The sequence below is a fragment of the Electrophorus electricus genome, chromosome 16, assembly GCF_013358815.1.
Source record: "Electrophorus electricus isolate fEleEle1 chromosome 16, fEleEle1.pri, whole genome shotgun sequence".
NCBI lineage: Eukaryota > Metazoa > Chordata > Actinopteri > Gymnotiformes > Gymnotidae > Electrophorus > Electrophorus electricus.
Window position 1 is genome coordinate 3634111 of NC_049550.1, and position 17998 is coordinate 3652108.

Consider the following 17998-nt stretch of genomic DNA (forward strand, 5'->3'; position numbering starts at 1 on the left):
GAGCAGGACGTACATGCTCCCTTGACGGTGTGAAACATGTAATGATGTAAAACAAAGGATACTCATGGCACTCACACATAATAACACTAATAGACAGGAATACACAAACAGAATAAACAGTAACAACGACAACATAAAATGAGAAACACTGGGTTACATTAACAGTAGCTACACACTCATTGACACTAATATTCGACACCAAACTGACATACACTCAACATTAACCCCATGCAGGTGCGTGCCATCATGGAGGGCACCTGGAGTCATGTTACCCATCACTGCATCAATAGTAAAATCAAAATCAAGACTTCAATAAAATGTGTTATTAACCCGTAGGTGTTACAGAATAATAATATTATTCTCTTTTTTTTTTTTTATACAATAAGAGGCATCAAACAATCATTTTGTTAAAACATTTGACACCAAACTGACATACACTCAACATTAACCCTGTGCAGGTGCGTGCCATCATGGAGGGCGTGGCAACAAAGTCCCCTGCACACGCAGGCCATACCATGTGACTCGTGGCGGGGGAAGCATTCTGTGATATTACCCTCATGTGCTTTTGCCTCTTTATGGTACTACTGTTTTACAACACAGTGTGTAAATGCAAAATGCAACTAGCTTGCAGAATTGGTGGTGTTTTATTGGAAAATGCTCTTCCCCCTGGCTATATTGTAACTAATTCTAGGAACTAAGAAATTAAGCATTCTGAGAATGCAGTAGGCATTTAAATGTTGTCCATTTCTTATTTTCTCTGCATTTGTGGAACTAAGCTTTACAAAACAGCACTTTGTTTTTTTTCAGTGACTTTACACAATTTTATTTCTTTTATAAAGTCTTCTTGTAAAGATGAGCGGTTATGAGGCAGGCACATACGGAGCGAAGAGAGAGCTTTATTATGGGTAAATCCAGAATCGGAAACAAAAACATATATAACGAAACACAGAAGCAAAACAAATACACAAGGCTGTAATGTGCAGGTGTGTGCTATCAAGGAGGGCGTAGTTACAAATAATGTGAATCCCACTGCACGCAGCGGGCCATACCACGTGACCAGTAGCAAGAGGCGTGTTTGTGACACAGACAAGGTAACCATGACAATATGGATGCTAGGAGGTGCCAAAAGTGACGGTTTTCTCTTTTTTCATTCTTTTTCTTTTATGTTCCATGTTGAGAAAAATCACAGAGGTTGCACTAGAAATGAATGGGGGTGAACCCACTTCATATATATTTGAAAGCTTTGATTAAGAAACAAAATAGCATTAAAAGCATATACGCTTTATTCCTCACTTGCATATTTTCACTGAGGTAAATATGATTTGTTTAGCTTTTATCTTTTTTAAATGTTTTCATTCGAAAAAGGCAATTGTCCTGATCATCATGTAAAATCATGTAAAAATCATCATCATGAGAAAATGGGAAACCCATAAATGATTTAATGGGATTAACACTGACAGGTGCACATGCACATCTCATTTGAGGCTTTTCAGATGCATGCCAACTATAACTTAATTGTAAAATGACTATAAAATGAAATTTGGTGTCCTGCACACACCAGTGAAAAACAAAAATTAGTGAAAAGAGAAGGAAAAGTCATATCTGTATGGAAAATATGAAACAAGATAAGTTATTTTAACCATAACAAATGCTATGCTGATGATACCCAATTACTCGTTCCAGTAGCTGCCTGCATCAGATTTAAAACCTTGATAATTGCCTACAAAGCCAAAAAATGGACCAGCCCCTCCATACATGATGTCAATGGTCAAAGCCTGAGCCATTACTTGAGTACTTCCCAACTTCAAGTACAGTTCAGCTTGAAATACCATGCTTCAAGTCTCATGGAAGACAAGCATCAAAACTCTCTACTCTGGATCCTAGATGGTGGAACGAACCTCTGCTTGCTGTCCAGACAGCAGAGTTCCTTGCAGTCTTCAAACTCATCTATTTGTGGATTATTTAAATGACCACTGACACTGCTCCTATGTTGACTAACTAAAACTCTAGTATTTATTGTAGAGTATTGTTTATTGCACTGATGTTTACTGCTCCTATGTTAACTAGTACATATTGTTTATAGCACTGATTGTTGTCTGAGATAGAGCTTATGTATTTTGCACTTCTAGGCATCAGCATTGATCCCCTGTATTTCAATACCTGTATTCTAGTTCAATGGTATCTTGAATTCTAATGTATTGACTGACTAGGATGTATTCAAGATGAAGCATATTATACTTGTTTCGGGATGTTGTGAACTATCTAGAGGAAGTAAAAGTCTTAACAAGGTTTTCGTAGGTGAACCTGCGAAAGGATCATTAACGGGTAGCGCTGCCCGGCGTGCCTCCTCCCCATCTCGACTTCGCCGTCCCCCATCAGGCCCAGGTTCGAAAGGGTTTGGGGTACACGCGATCGGTTGTAGGTCAGGCTGGACAGAAGGCATAAAGGAGGAGCCTAGTCCCTCCCACCTCTTCCTCTGCCTCTTCCGTGTGTTGTCCTCCCCCACCCCGGTAGTCTCTGGGTCCACGCGTGAGACGCGTCGTTCAAAAAACTCGCCATCCCTGCTTGTCAGGCAAAAGCTGGTTTCTCCTCTCATGCCGGTAGAAGAGCACCTGCGAAAACAGGGATCATGGGTCCGTCCCACCCTCCTTCTCACTCACACAGCCTCTGCCTCTGTCCACGCGAGGGGTTTTCCTATTTCTGTGTCCTTTGTCACTCTCCCCGTCCCTACTTGCTGACAAGTGGACGTTCCCGTTAAGGGGTGCGAGTGCTGCTCTTCGTGGGACAGGTTATGGTCCTCCTGTGTTCGTCTGCCGACCCGTTCCCCTGCTTCTCTCCAGAGAGTCTCAGGGGGACCCTAGCAGGTACCTAGGGTGAGTTTCCCCCTTTCGCGTGGATGGGGCAGACATGGAGAGCTGCAGTTTAAAGACTGACCCGTCTGTGATGTGGGGCACGTGGGAAAGTGCAACCCCATGCTCATTTCAACAGTTGCAGATGGGGGCACCTGACTTGTTTGTGTAACCTCAAACCTGTGTTTTTGTCATGGTGAAAGGCCTAACTGAGCCTAAAATAGGAGTAGAACTCTTAGCGGTGGATTACTTGGCTTGTGCGTCGATGAAGAACGCAGCCAACTGTGAGAACTAATGTGAATTGCAGGACACATTGATCAACATTTCGAACGCACATTGCAGCCCCGGGTCCATCCCGGGGCTGTTCCTGTCTGAGGGTCACTATTCCTATCTGTCGGAGCCGCCTTCCGCTGCGGGAGGGGTGTCGGCGGTCAGGGCTCCGGCAGGGAATAATGAGCTAGGAATAATGGAATAGGACTCGCGTTCTATTTTGTGGGTTTCCTAAACCAGGGCCATAATTAAGAGGGACGGCCGGGGGCATTTGTATTGTGGCACTAGAGGTGAAATTCTTGGACTGGGGCAAGACGGATGAAAGCAAAAGCATTTGCCAAGAATGTTTTCAATAATCATGAATGAAAGTCAGAGGTTCGAAGATGATCAGATACCGTCATAGTTCTGACCATAAACTATGCCAAACCACAATCCGGTGGCGTTATTCCCATGACTCACCGAGCAGCGTGAGGACACGGAAAGGATTGACAGATTGATAGCCCTTTCTCTATTCTGTGGGTGGTGGTGCATGGCCGTTCATAGTTGGTGGAGCAATTTGTCTGATTAATTCCGATAATGAACGAGACTCTGGCAAGCTAAATAGTTACACGACCCTCTGCGGTCGGCATCCAACTTCTTAGAGGGACAAGTGGCGTTCAGCCATGCGAGATGGAGCAATAACAGGTCTGTGAAACCCTTAGATGTCCAGGGCTGCACACGTGCCACAATGGTTGGATCAGCGTGTGTCTACCGTACACTGAGAGGTGCGGGTAATCCGCTGAACCCCATTCGCGATGGAGACTGGGGATTGCAATTATTCCCCATGAACGAGGAATTCCCAGTAAGCGCGGGTCATAAGCTTGCGTTGATTAAGTTCCTGCCCTTCATACACACCGCCCGTCGCTACTACCAATTGGATGGTTTAATGAGGTCCTCGGATCTGCCCCGCCGGGGCTCCTCGCGGGCCTCGGCAAAGCGCCGAGAAGTCCATCAAACTTGACTATCTAGAGTAAATGACAAAACACTTTTGTAAGTTGCTCTGGATAAGCTAAATTCCATAAATGTAATGTATATGTAATGTACTATTGCTTATTTGTGTATTTGAGAACATGTATTTTTGAGAATGTGTATTCCCCTTATACAGAGGGATAATGTGAATATAAGGAAGCTGCTACATTGGACTTTTAGAAACTAAACATATATTTAAGGTTAGGTGGCAATATCATTTTAGTTAAAACTATAAATGTACAAAAACTTGCACATTTTCACTTATTTTTAATACACTATTTTAGCTCTATTCATGTTGCTGAAACCAAAGAGGGAAAGCTGGTGACAAACATGATAATTGTAATCCAGTTTACCATGCAAGAGGCCACTTTTCCTGTAATGCTGGAAAACCTGTCATCTGTCATCTCTTGGGACAGATGAATCTCAGGCTTCAGGTTCAACTGCTTTTTTTTTTTCCCATCAGTGCTTGAAAAAGGAATTTGTTTCACTTACCACTCAAACACAAACAGCAAACACCCATGCATCTGACTCGTTGTCTCTACGCACACACACACACACACAACTAAACTTTGTGAAAAACACAATACATTGGAATTTAGGGGAGAACATTGTTAAATTTGTAGGGTAGAGTCTTCATGTGTGTTTGTTTGTGTTGCCACCTCTTGTGTCACCTTCTGAGGAGGACGAGCCCCAAAGCTCCATCTAAGGCTCTGCCCAGGGCACAAGTAAGCAGCCTCAGGTGACTGATGGAGAGGCAGCATCGTTGGCAGAGGATGACACTCCTCCCCCTAGGGCAAGGACCTATGCCTAAGCCTCGGGTAGGCAAAATGGCAGCGGCACCGGGTAATGGCATTTAGCTGATGCTTTTATCCAAAGTGACTTACAATTATGAGCGAGTACAGCTTGAGCAATTGAGGGTTAAGGGCCTTGCTCAAGGGCCCAACAGCGGCAACTTGGCAGTGGTGGGGCTTGAACCGGCACTCTTCGAATTACAATTCAAGTACCTTAACCGCACACAGCCAGTGTGTTTCCCTCCACGCATGCACCCAGGGTGAGGAAAGCCGCCGCCAATGGAGCCAGCGATGAACACTCCCCCCCCAGGTTGGTTGGCCTCTGACCCAGCTGACAGCTGGGGTCCCCCCCCCACTAATTTGTGTGGGGTAGTGCCTGTCCCCATTACGTTAAACATGCCTGTCACTTTGTTCACCTCAGTGTCTGTGTCCGTCCCAGTTAGTGTGTGTTCCTGTAACTGTCGTCATGTTCGTCTGTGTTACCACGCCCTCTTGTGTCGTCCACCTGTTCTGTGTTTTGTGCAATCGTCTTGAGTGCATACATGTCTCTTGTGTTGTAGTAGGTGTTGTTGGTGTTTAAGGTGTACAGAGCGCGAGTGTTGTTTTATGTAGTAATCGTGTGTGCAATAAATGTCAGTTTAATCGTGCCTCTTCCCCGCATCCTGTTTGCAATGAATCATCGCAGTAATAATTTTAACTATTTATTAATGATCAATAATTCAGTCTTAACCCATGAAAGTCACCAATTTGATAGGTGATTCTCATTTACCAAACATTACAATATCATTCTTGGCTCACAGACATAACTAAGGTATGTTTATTGAATAAGCAGAGATAGGAAAATATGCATGACAATCATTGACCATGGTTCTACTAATGACCAGAAGTATCGAGTTCACTAGAATCAATATAACAATCATAATGCAACCAAGCCAAAATTAACAAAGGATTCATGGTGGATAAAGAGTAGCTAACTAGGCTAATAAAGAAAAGAGAATGAAAAGTTTTTTTAAAAAAAGGGGTTTTGTTTTGTTTTATTTTTAGTTTTTTTTAAGCAACCTGTGGAAATGACCAACTGGGCATTTTACTGATCAAACAAAGACCAACAAACTGATTAATAAAATGAGATTCGTGGTGAAAGAGCATGACTAAAAGTATAACAGAAGACTCAGTAGAAAAAAGGGACATCATTGTGCCAGAAGGAGAATTAATTATAGGATTGAGGAGGCTGTATCACAGATGAGAGGAAAGAGTATACTGACCTAATTATATGTATAAACAATAAAGTTACTATTCATACCAATTGGTAAGGTAAAAAATGGAAATACCTGATCTTACGATTCGCTGCCTCGACCATGTAAAAACATCCGAGTGGTTCTGATGAATGAGCAATGCTGTGGAAAATGGACAATCCATCAGTGCATGAGAGATGAAGGCCAGTGAAGTACAATGGAACTCCACCTTAATCAACACAGCCAGAGGAGTTTGATATAAGCTGTGATGAACAAAATCCAAAAAGAAAAACAATAAGAAATGAGTAAACTAACAAAAACTAAATAAACTAAGACATGAGATTCAAGTCTGCTTAGTGAGAGGATATTGACTTTGTTCAAAGAAAAATGAGAGTCTTGATTTCTCTTTGGGGGGGTTGTATAGGGGGTAGAACTTTTCAGGTATATGTTGTGGGACAGGGCATGCCTGGTTCATGCATATTCCAAAGCCTTTGCGTTCACAATGGGGGAAAGGAATTCCTGTTGGAAATATAAGAATGCAGGAGGAGATAGGACCCACCTCAAATCAATTAAACAAAGAAAATCATACATTTTGCACCATTTTCTACCTCCCGGTCTTGAATGATGTTCATAAAACAAACCCTAGGATGTGTGGAGCAACTGAATAATCAACCTATATTCTTTTCCATTTCCTAGAAGTTACAAACTACAGATTTTAATATATTGTCCAATTGGTTAAAATAAGATCTATAGTAAACACAACTAGGAGTGGTTAACAATTTGTTTACATTAAGCAGTTGGTTGGAAAAGTTAGTTGTCCTAATAAGGTTTTGAGTCTGATGGCATTTTATTGTTACAGTTCTTTGAAGTATAACCAGGCTGGTAAGAGCTTTCCACATTCCAGTCTGGGTTTTATGACACCTAAGCTGCAGAAAGCCAAGCCAGTGTTGTAAGATGCTATAAATGACCTTTGTTGCTCAACATCATGGTGCCATAGGGGTCCAGGGACCTGTCCTTAGCCCAGGTGTGAGAGAAATTCTACCTTGACCAGGTCAAAGTTTCATCAGAGGGATACTTTTTAGTCCATCTTGACTACACTGTTTTGGAGTTGTCAAATGTGAAGAAAATGCAAAAAGGAGACAAATGCAAGTCTGAATGGTTTTTATAAAACATAAGTATGCCCAAAAAGGAACTAAAAAGTCAACCTAATGATCTGATCAATAACCGACCATATCAATAGCATAAAGGAGCAACATAAATGATACATGAGTGACACAGCAAACAAGACTCAACACCACCTGTGTGGAGCAAGGTATAAAACCAAAACATAGAACATGTGCAACAGAAATGCAAACAAAAGTCCATGTGGATGCCACCACAGCCAGACAGAGGCTACTGGTAGGGAGGCACAAAACCTGTTAAATGACTAAAACATTTAATGCCATCATAAGCCTTATATAAAACACACCATTAGTACACAAGTCCTTGCAAATACAGATGTCTAATCAGTGTTTAAGAACTTAAATCTGACTGGAGAGCCAGAGGAAGTTTATTCCACCATCTATGTGCTAGGACAGAAAAGTCTGTACTGCTTTTCAAAAGCCAAACTTGGGCAGATTTCATCTAAACTAAAAGGTCATAAGTCATTAATAGCCTTTTGTGGCATGGATCTGTGTCAATACTTAATATATATAAGCCAATGTTACATCATTAAAAGTTCACTATGAAATTTACTATACTGTGACAAACTGCTGAACACAGCGTCTAATGTAATACAGTATGAAAGTCATGGCTCAGAGTATTAAGAAATTGCTAAACCGCAATGGAGGCTTCTTTTCTCTTCAGAATGAAACAGGTTTTTAGCAACATCCTTCTCCATTAACTACACTCAAATCAACCACTAGGTGGCAGTGTACAGAAGGAAATGACAGAAAAACCCATTCATACAATTACCATACATGAAACACATCACAATGGCCATCTGCATATCTTTCCTCCCTTTTTTTTATACTGTAGAATAGCCTATGGTGTTTTTTCACCACAAATGAAGCTTGATTAGTCCCAGGTAGGTAGTCTTGTCTCCTCAAGTCCTGTTCAAGCACTCAACAAACATTTACATTATGGATATGCCGAACTGTTCAAAATCAGGAACCGATGTCAGGATTACACCCTTGAATGCCTGAACTCCAACACTGGAGATTCTGCTTCCTGACGAGCCTAGTGAAATAACCATCATCCCACGTGCGAGGCATCAGAGGCGCCGTAGCGAAAGGAAGCAAAAGCGATCAAGAGAGCTGGTGCACAAGCTTAGGCTACAGGCTGACCTCCACAGACCATCCTTCCTGAGCTAGGCTGCAGGTTAACAAACCAAGCACAGAAACCAATATTTTTCTTGTGAGAAGTACCTCACCACTAACTGACCATTGACTGTTAGGCAGAATATTGTAAGGTGGGCTCGAGCCCAGGCCAGCTAGGTGATAACAGACAGTCTACTGGGTGAACAACCATACTCTAACAACAACGGGCCCGTGTGCAGGACAGTTGGATCTCGGATCAGGTAAAACAAAAGGAAAAAATGAAACCACACCGAACGTGGAAAAGGGAGAACAAAGGACGCCACGGGAAGAAATGGCAACCCCGATGCACTGGGGAAAACCAAAATAAAACTTCCCAAACAAAACCAGACAATGGGGAGGAACTTGAATGGCTAAGGTAAGCCTCATGAAAGAGACAGACTCGAGAAGGAAAACTGGAGAGGGTGTGTAAAAACACAAACACCCTCGCAGACAAGAAATGAGGTGTAGCACAAGGGCTCACAGACCACAATACCTGAAGTTACCAACTAGGAGCTCAGCTCAGAACTTTGGCAAAAACCCAACACTGAAGATTGGATCACTGGGCTTATATAAGGTCTAGCCCAGCTGTTGGGTGTTAAGCCTGATTAGTGGTGTGCCTGACTCTAGGCCTCCCTCTGGTGGCCAGAGGGGACCTCAGCCTGGCACCAACCCTTACAAATATAAGCCAAAGAAGCTTGATGGGTTGATGGAAATTTAATAGCAAACATAAAAAATTCAACCTTATCAACTAAATTAGTAATTTGACTGCACAAGGTAAAGTGTTTAGATAATCTGCTATACGTTATTGGGAATGGTTCAAAATTAATGTGACAATGATTGCAATCAAAGTTGGTAAGGAACTTGCTGTGGAAAGGAGAAAAAACTGAAGATAGTTAAGAAAATACATATGTGAGAAACCAGATTTGAATGTGATTGAAAAACTACAGCTAAATTCTATAAAATATCATTTAGATGAGTAATAGGTAATTAAAGCACAGGGGCTGTTTGTCTGATCAAAGGCAAAATGACTTGAAAATGGAGTAAAAATTCTGCTTATCTTTTTAGTCTTGATAAACAGACAATGTTAAAAATCAATCCAAAATCTGTCAGTAAATTGTCTCATAACAAATGATGAAAAAGAGATAGAGCAAGAAATCTAACTTTTATAAACACCCTTATATGTCACAATTCTCTGAGGCCAAATGCGATTTATTTTTTGACTATATAATAGACAATATTTCAAAAATTGATGATGATTTCAAGACAATTACTGAAGACAACATCATTGCACATTTTATGCTAGCCACTTACATAAGAGCAACATTATTAAGGACTCAACCCACCCAGGTCATAGACTGTTTGTCCTCCTCCCACCAGGCAAAACATACAAGACCATCAGGACACACACTAATAGACTGAGTTACAACTTCTTCCCCAGAGCTGTAGCCTCCATTACACCCCACCCCACACTTACCCAAAGCTGCTAAAGACTGAGGACAGAAAACAACGTATCTCACTCACTCCCCTTTCCCCAAGTTATGGCTAACACACTGACACTTTACATCCAGACATATTTACTGGTTCAGGGACAATCCAAAAGCATAGCTCAAAACCAGACCAAGGTCAAAACCAACACCATAAGATTACCAGTGCAAAATGACACCCAAAGAGAAGCCAAAACAGTCCAAAAACAAAAGCAGAAAGAGCAGACCAGAAAACCACAAAATACAAAAGGGTAAATCTGTTTTATTTGTAATTGAATTAACTGCCCAATGAATTCACTGACTTGGATATTTTAATTGAACACAAACATGTGCTCTTGGCTAAAATGTGAGGAACATGTAATTATTTCATGATTAATATAATTATTCATTCCTATACAAATGTCAAGGTTTGCTATTCATGCTCAAATGATGATTCCTTTCCATACCACTGTGGTCACCTTTTTCCTCATTGTTTGTTTTGTTTCCATTGTGTTTAGTGTGATCCAACATCATTGGGAAATACAGAATCAACACATTTCACCCCTGCCCTAACTTGCCTGGTCCACTGTTTCAGTTTGTCATTCATTCCAGGCACACCTAAAAGCAGTGGTAGTCACACGCAGCAGTGCCTCTGTGTGAGTTAACTATATAATACAGTTAAAAATGTTTTGCCTTTAGTATCATGGTTTGGTAAAATTTTAAAAGGATTCCTAGAGGAATTTGTGGACGTTTTGCCTGAAGACTTATATACTGATATAAAAAGGTAAAACTCTCGGCTTTTTTAAATTGCTAATATTGTTTCATAAGTGACTTACATTTATTTAATACCAGGGTGGATTTTATACCTCCTCCAGTACTTTGCCAAGTTAATTATATTTAATTTAATTTGAAAATTGATTCTATAGATCCTCCCATGGCATTATTTTAAACCCTCATCATAATGAGGAGTTTACTGGTATTTTCTTCTGAAGGTGACACTTCCAGATAATTAAAATCGTGCTATAAATTCTTGCATACATTTTCGTCAACAATGTAAAATGTCATTTTTTGGCACCATGTACACCATAATATAACAAAGGGCTTATATATTTGTGACATTTTCTTGAAGCCAGGAGACAGGAGTGAGCTGCAAGAAATAGACAGACACAAGTAGCATAGCATGCTTTAAGTAGCATAGCTGAGAGAGTGATTCAAGCAGGCTTACAGGGACCATCAATGCAAAGCACTGGACTCAGACACCTGTGGGGATTAAATGAGAAAAATGAGAAAGCAGGATGTGTGCAATGAATTGATGTTTTAGAATGTGGAAAATTTAGTGACGATTAGTGCGATTTGTGTTAGCAATGGTATAATGACCAGTATAATCATGAAATGAAACATGAAATGGCTTCTACAGGCAAAAGTCAGTGTTTAGTGTGACTTTCCTTAGCACTAAGCACATCCTGAACCCTTTTGGGCAGACTGTCCTGAAATTCTGAACCAGTTCCATTCAGGTTCCATTTCATTTAATTTTAAGAGCTAATTTTCCTGCTATTACTCAGATGTAAGGGAAGGTCACACTAAAAACTTGTCAATGTAGCCTATTGAAACATGGGCTCAAACCAAGGTCAGATAGGTAATGACACCAACAGCTTCCTGGGTGAGCAACCACACTCTAATGATAGTGGGTCCTGTGTGTGAAACAATTATTGTTTTATCAAATATCTAAGTAGCCTCGCTTTACTTTGATGACAACTTTGCATGTCCTTGGTGATCATTAACCAGGTTCATGAGGCCCCTATGAAATCTTCAACAATTTCAGATATTTGTAGGGTGAAAACTCTTTGTATAGTGGGCATTTAAAATGTATTTAAATGTTTAATTCTATTATTATTATTTTAATTTTGTGTGTATGTATATATATATATATATATATATATATATATATATATATATATATATATATATATATATATATATATATATATATAAAAGCAACTTTTTACAACTTTTAACTTGTACTGTATAGTGTGCTTGTTATACCATTTTGTTGACATTTCTGATCAACAGTAGGCTTGTAACAGAACATGTAATGAGGTTGCAAGTACAGTTAATCATTTTAATCAGGTAATCCAATAACGGAAGCTGTAAGAACAGTCCCAGGTCAAACAATGCATAGACAATAGGCATATCCATAAGTGCGTGTCTGGGGATTGTGAAGAACCACAAACCTCAATAGCACCATTATGACTAATAATACCCAAGAAAAAAAGACAGGTGATGATAATCAGGATGAGGACAATCTAACAAAACAACCACCCAACCACCAGAGGGGAAGATTTATTATATTACAGTACCACTTATATATTATATACCACTTAGAGCACTTACATTCTGTATCCAGAAGTACAATTACACTGTACTGTGGAGTAAATCAAACCAATTTTGGTTTACCTAATGTGCTCACATTTTATTTTTTTTTACTAAATATCAAGCTAGAATGTTAGAAGTAAAATTTGTCACTAGTCTTCCAGTACTGCATTAGAGAGGAATTTCTTTGCTACCTGCTACTTTCTTTGTCTGAATCTCCTACAGACATAGGGGCTAAATGCAGATTATTCAAGAAAAACCTGAATAGGTGTGTAGGAAACTGAGAGCTCCTAAGAAACGTAGCATACATATATAAAGTGTGTCCAAAGTCCTGTAAATGAATCAGGAATATATATATATATATATATATATATATATATATATATATATATATATATATATATATATATATATATATATATATATATATATATATATAAAAGCAACTTTTTACAACTTTTAACTTGTACTGTATAGTGTGCTTGTTATACCATTTTGTTGACATTTCTGATCAACAGTAGGCTTGTAACAGAACATGTAATGAGGTTGCAAGTACAGTTAATCATTTTAATCAGGTAATCCAATAACGGAAGCTGTAAGAACAGTCCCAGGTCAAACAATGCATAGACAATAGGCATATCCATAAGTGCGTGTCTGGGGATTGTGAAGAACCACAAACCTCAATAGCACCATTATGACTAATAATACCCAAGAAAAAAAGACAGGTGATGATAATCAGGGTGAGGATAATCTAACAAAATAACCACCCAACCACCAGAGGGGAAGACTGGGGCAAGATTAACGCTACACTGAACACTAATAACCGGTCACCGTTACTGCTGTGGACATTTTTTGATGAGTTGATTGCCTTCAGGACATACACATGAACCAGTACAACTGGTCTAGGCTACTTTCTGTGGGTAAAATGTGTCAATACTGCTGCTGCCTAAGTTTTGTTTGTTGCATTGTGTGAACTAAGTTCTTTATTGCCTAAGATTGAGCTTCACCACCCGTCCTGTTTCCCATGTGTGCCCTTTCAGAGACTCTACCGGGGTTTGGGGCACATTGGGAAAAAAATGTACCTGAAGTTCTAATAATTTTTTAGGATCTTTGTCAGTCACAGTCCCTTGGACTCGTCCTAACCCTTCACCCATACGGCGTCACTGTGCCTCCTCAAAAACAGATGGATGCATGATGACCCTGATCAAAACCTGTGTAAACTATAAACTAATTTAACATGTAGATTTCAGTTTGAATGATTTCAGTGTGTATGATGAGCAAAACATAAATAGGGAAATAAACAGATCATTTATTAAAAGAATTATAATAATTTAACAATTCGTATACGTAATCGTATAATTAATTACAATGAAATTAATAAATAATAATCAAGCAGTCTAAATTAAGCCAAAGCAGTTTATAGAAGCATGTCATAACAAAAAAACAAACAAAGCAAACAAAAAAAATAGGTGCACAGTTTTAAGTTTCATTTTAAAAGGTTGCAAGTGAAGTAGGGAGTTTAAAGAATTAGACATTATGGAGATTATGGTAAAAATAAAGGTATGCATAATGAAAAATATAAAGGTGTAGTAGGACTATGTTTATGGCAGTGTGATTTATTACTTTATGTGAAGTCATATTTATACACTAACAGGATTAATCGTGGGATTGGCAAGTGGTACAATAAAAAGAGAATTCTTTAGTTTCTTTCTATATGAGACACGAGGATGAAAAGGTGTTTACAAGTAAGAGAAGACTGAAACAGACAGATAAGCACCTGCAGGATAGTCAGGGCAATTCAAGACAATATATAACTTATTATTTAGAAACAATTTATGCACTACTTGTTTATACAGTAATATTAAGTGTTATTTTTTAAGATTTATTATATTACAGTACCACTTATATATTATATACCACTTAGAGCACTTACATTCTGTATCCAGAAGTACAATTACACTGTATTGTGGAGTAAATCAAACCAATTTTGGTTTACCTAATGTGCTCGCATTTTATTTTTTTACTAAATATCAAGCTAGAATGTTAGAAGTAAAATTTGTCACTAGTCTTCCAGTACTGCATTAGAGAGGAATTTCTTTGCTACCTGCTACTTTCTTTGTCTGAATCTCCTACAGACATAGGGGCTAAATGCAGATTATTCAAGAAAAACCTGAATAGGTGTGTAGGAAACTGAGAGCTCCTAGGAAACGTAGCATACATATATAAAGTGTGTCCAAAGTCCTGTAAATGAACAAATTACCTTGTGATAAGTTCTCCTGTTATGCTGTTAAATCGGTAGTTCTAGTGTTGTGTAAAGCTTTACCCTCTCCAGTCAGGTGTTAGTTGTAAACATTACAAAATGGGTATAATGTGATCTCTGTTTGAACTTTCCTATTAAACCCAATATGAAAAGCTTTAAATATCTAAATATCTTAAAAATAACTTGTGTGAAAGGAGATCCCAGTGATGTGTATATTTGGAAAAAAACAAAACTGCTTGTGCTAATGCAAATACATAATATTTTGTTGTTTTTTTATTCTACAGGTGTCACACTGTGCAGTGGATTAAAATGGAAAAGACAAATGTCAAGCTGTTTGTTTTCCTTTTTCTTTTTGTGATTGTAAGCTTTATCCTGGTTCAAAACTTTGGTGGATATATATGTACAGGTGCACTTATTTACAGATATCCTATGTTGAGTAGTTCTCAATCAAAGAAAGTTTTTTTCACAAAAAATTCCATAACATCCATTAAACATTCAGAACATTTTATGGTGTCTGCATTCACTGATCACAGAATCAATGAGGCCATTCGAGTTATCAGCATAATCAAAAGGGACAATCTGCAGCCTCTTTACTGCATCTTCTGTAATGATGACCATGACTGCCAGACTGCTGAGGCCGAAGTCCAGATACACAGTGACCATTTTGGCTTTCCATTTGCAGCTTCAGATATGCTGTGTCATGGCGTGCACACTCAAATTTCAACACAAGTGGCCATTTCAACCAGTGCAAACATCTCAAATATTCACACTGAAGATCTCTTGCCCATAAAGAATAAAGTGACCCATAAATCATTTAAGTTCAATTTCACTGTCTGTATCTCCAACCTTTTTGAAGGCTACAATAATGTTCTGCAATTTGTACAAACAGTGGAAATGTACAAACTTCTAGGTGTGCAACATATAGTGATCTACAACACGAGCTGTGGTCCTGACCTGGAGAAACTCTTACAGCATTATAAGAGGGAAGGAATAGTAGAGATTGTTTCATGGCCTATTGATAAATTCCTTAACCCATCTAAAGGATGGAACTTTGTGGAACATGGTGGAGACCTCCACTATTATGGCCAGTTGGTAACTCTTAATGAGTGTATCTATAGAAACATGTATCAGTCCAAATATGTTCTTCTGAATGACATTGATGAGATCATCATGCCTTATAAGCATGCTAACCTTCCATTACTGATGGAGGATCTTCAACAAGAGCACATAACTGTGGGTGTATTTCTTATTGAGAATCACATTTTCCCCAAGACACAGTGTGAAGAGACTCGTCGATTCAGTCGACCAGAATGGAGAAATATTTCTGGCATCAATATTATGGAACACATTTATAGAGAACCAGATAGAAAAGATGTCTTTAACCCCAGAAAAATGATCATCAACCCAAGGAGTGTAGTACAAACATCAGTACACTCAACCCTGGCACAATATGGAGATGTGTATTATGTACCTTTTGATGTGTGTCGAATTGTTCATGTGAGAACACCACTACAGGGACATCTTACCAAAGAGCAACTGTTTGTTGATACAAGGGTGTGGGACTTTGAGGCAGAACTGATATCAAATGTTAATAAAACTCTACAGGCTTCTGATTTGATATAAATTACAGATTAATACGACCTTCACTGTAATGCTTCTTTGACTTCTGTGGTATTATCTTTGTCATAAATGTAGGTAAATGTCTAGAATTAAAAATATGCACAATTCTGATTTAGCAACATTCATATACAGCATGTTTTGTGAACACTAAGTGTGAGTTTTATCCTTTACTGTCAACCTTCCTGCTACCTCACATATATACTCCATCCTCCCAAAACCTCAAGCAGGCTGCGACGGAAATGTAAACGAAATTTTTTTTTTTTTTTTTTTGTATATTCATTGCCTTCTCCTGTTAGTACTAGAGACAATGTTACACCACCATAAAATTCCTCACTGATGTCAAGGCCAGATATCAGTCATTTCAGCCAGTATTTTCTTTAATACATATTAGTCACTAAGTAGTTGTTTAGGCAGCAGGGAGGGAGCAAGACATGAGTGTAAGTGAGGTGACTATTTTTCATAACAAAAAACAAATGAGCCCAGCACTGGGTGTTCAGCATTCCGTGACAGTAACAGAATAAATTTTAGGGATCTTTTGTTGTTCTTGTATTTATAAACATTACAGTCATAGAGCTCCCATTTATTATTATGATAAATATGTATTTATAACATTTGCATTTATGGCATTTGGCAGATGCTGTTATCCAGAACTAGAATACTGTTGAAATACAGGGATCAGTGCTGATGGCTAGAAGTGCAAAACACATATAAGCTCGATAAGTGCAATAACAAACAATACTCTACAATAAGTACTAGAGTTTCAGTTACTCGACATAGGTGCAGTCAGTTTATATGAGTTTACACTGAATGTGCATAGCGATGGGGAGCCTGTGTAACTGATATAGAATAGGGGTGATGAGGGCTGATTTTCAAACATCTAGGAGAATTCTTGTGGCTGAATTTTGAACTTGAACTTTTGGATGCCAATGAAGAGAGTTGCAATAATCAAGATAGGAAGTGATGAAAACGTTAACCAGAGTTGCAGTGTCTTTTTTGGAGAGCACGGGCCTAAGTGATATTGCGGAGATGGAAAAAAAAAAAAAAAAAGGTATTTTTAACCAGTTACTTGATGTGGGGTTCAAAAGAGAGTGAGGAGTCAAAAAGTACATCAAGGTTCCTAACTGCAGATTAGGATTTGACCAAGATGCTGTCCAGATTTAATTTAAAATCAGAAAATAATGGATTTAGAACCAATAAGTAGAACTTCTGTTTTGTCAGGCTTTAGTTTTAAGAGGTTTATGTTCATCCACTGTTTGAGATCTTGGATACAAGCAGGAAGTGTTAAGATAGTGTTAAGCCTTGGCATGTCATCAGCATAACAGTGGAACTGGGGACCATTTGGGGAAATGGGGACCATGTCTGTAGATAATCTGACCAAGGGGTAGCATATAGATAATGAATAGGAGAAGGCCAAGGACTGATCCCTGGGGAACACCTTAAGTGATGGTATCAGTGTGTCTACCAAAGATGACAAAATATGATCTATAAGAAATATAGGAGGTGAGCAATTCAAGAACCATATTAATAATATCAATGTTTGACAAGTGGGTGATGAGTATGCTAGGGTAATTGTGTCCAAAGTGGCACTTAAGTCTAGAAGGAGATGAATACTCAGGTCACCAGAATCAGTAGAGAGAAGAAGATCATTGAGAACACGTATGTGAGCTGTCCCAGTGCTGTGAATAGGGTGGAAGCCAGTCTGCATAGGTTTGAATAGAGCCAGAGTATCTGAAAGACTGCAGTTGAGAGGCTACAACATTTTCTAATACCTTGGCTCAAAAGGGGAGATGGGAAATGTG

The 17998-nt window shown here is 38.9% G+C and overlaps 1 protein-coding gene and 1 non-coding gene across 3 annotated transcripts; both read left to right on the plus strand.

Annotated features, from left to right (window-relative positions):
- The first annotated feature begins 3079 nt into the window (after positions 1-3079).
- On the plus strand, positions 3080-3230 carry LOC118242779. Its single transcript, XR_004777033.1, has one exon. It is a non-coding gene; the product is annotated as a 5.8S ribosomal RNA (ribosomal RNA).
- A 7298-nt stretch (positions 3231-10528) lies between these two features.
- On the plus strand, positions 10529-16223 carry LOC113587232 (beta-1,4-galactosyltransferase galt-1-like). Of its 2 annotated transcripts, XM_035535032.1 has the most exons (3): positions 10529-10733; positions 14864-14985; positions 15113-16223. In XM_035535032.1, exons 2-3 carry the CDS (start codon positions 14978-14980, stop codon positions 16200-16202), a joined length of 1098 nt encoding a protein of 365 aa, XP_035390925.1. In that variant the 5' UTR covers positions 10529-10733; positions 14864-14977; the 3' UTR covers positions 16203-16223. The 2 variants fall into 2 exon arrangements, with proteins under 2 accessions (XP_035390925.1, XP_035390924.1); XM_035535031.1 differs by having other exon boundaries at positions 14864-16223.
- Positions 16224-17998: the final 1775 nt, after the last annotated feature.

Coding starts and splice junctions, on each gene's coding strand:
- LOC113587232 (XM_035535031.1), top strand. CDS start 14,889: ATGGAAAAGACAAATGTCAAGCTGTTTGTTTTCCTTTTTCTTTTTGTG.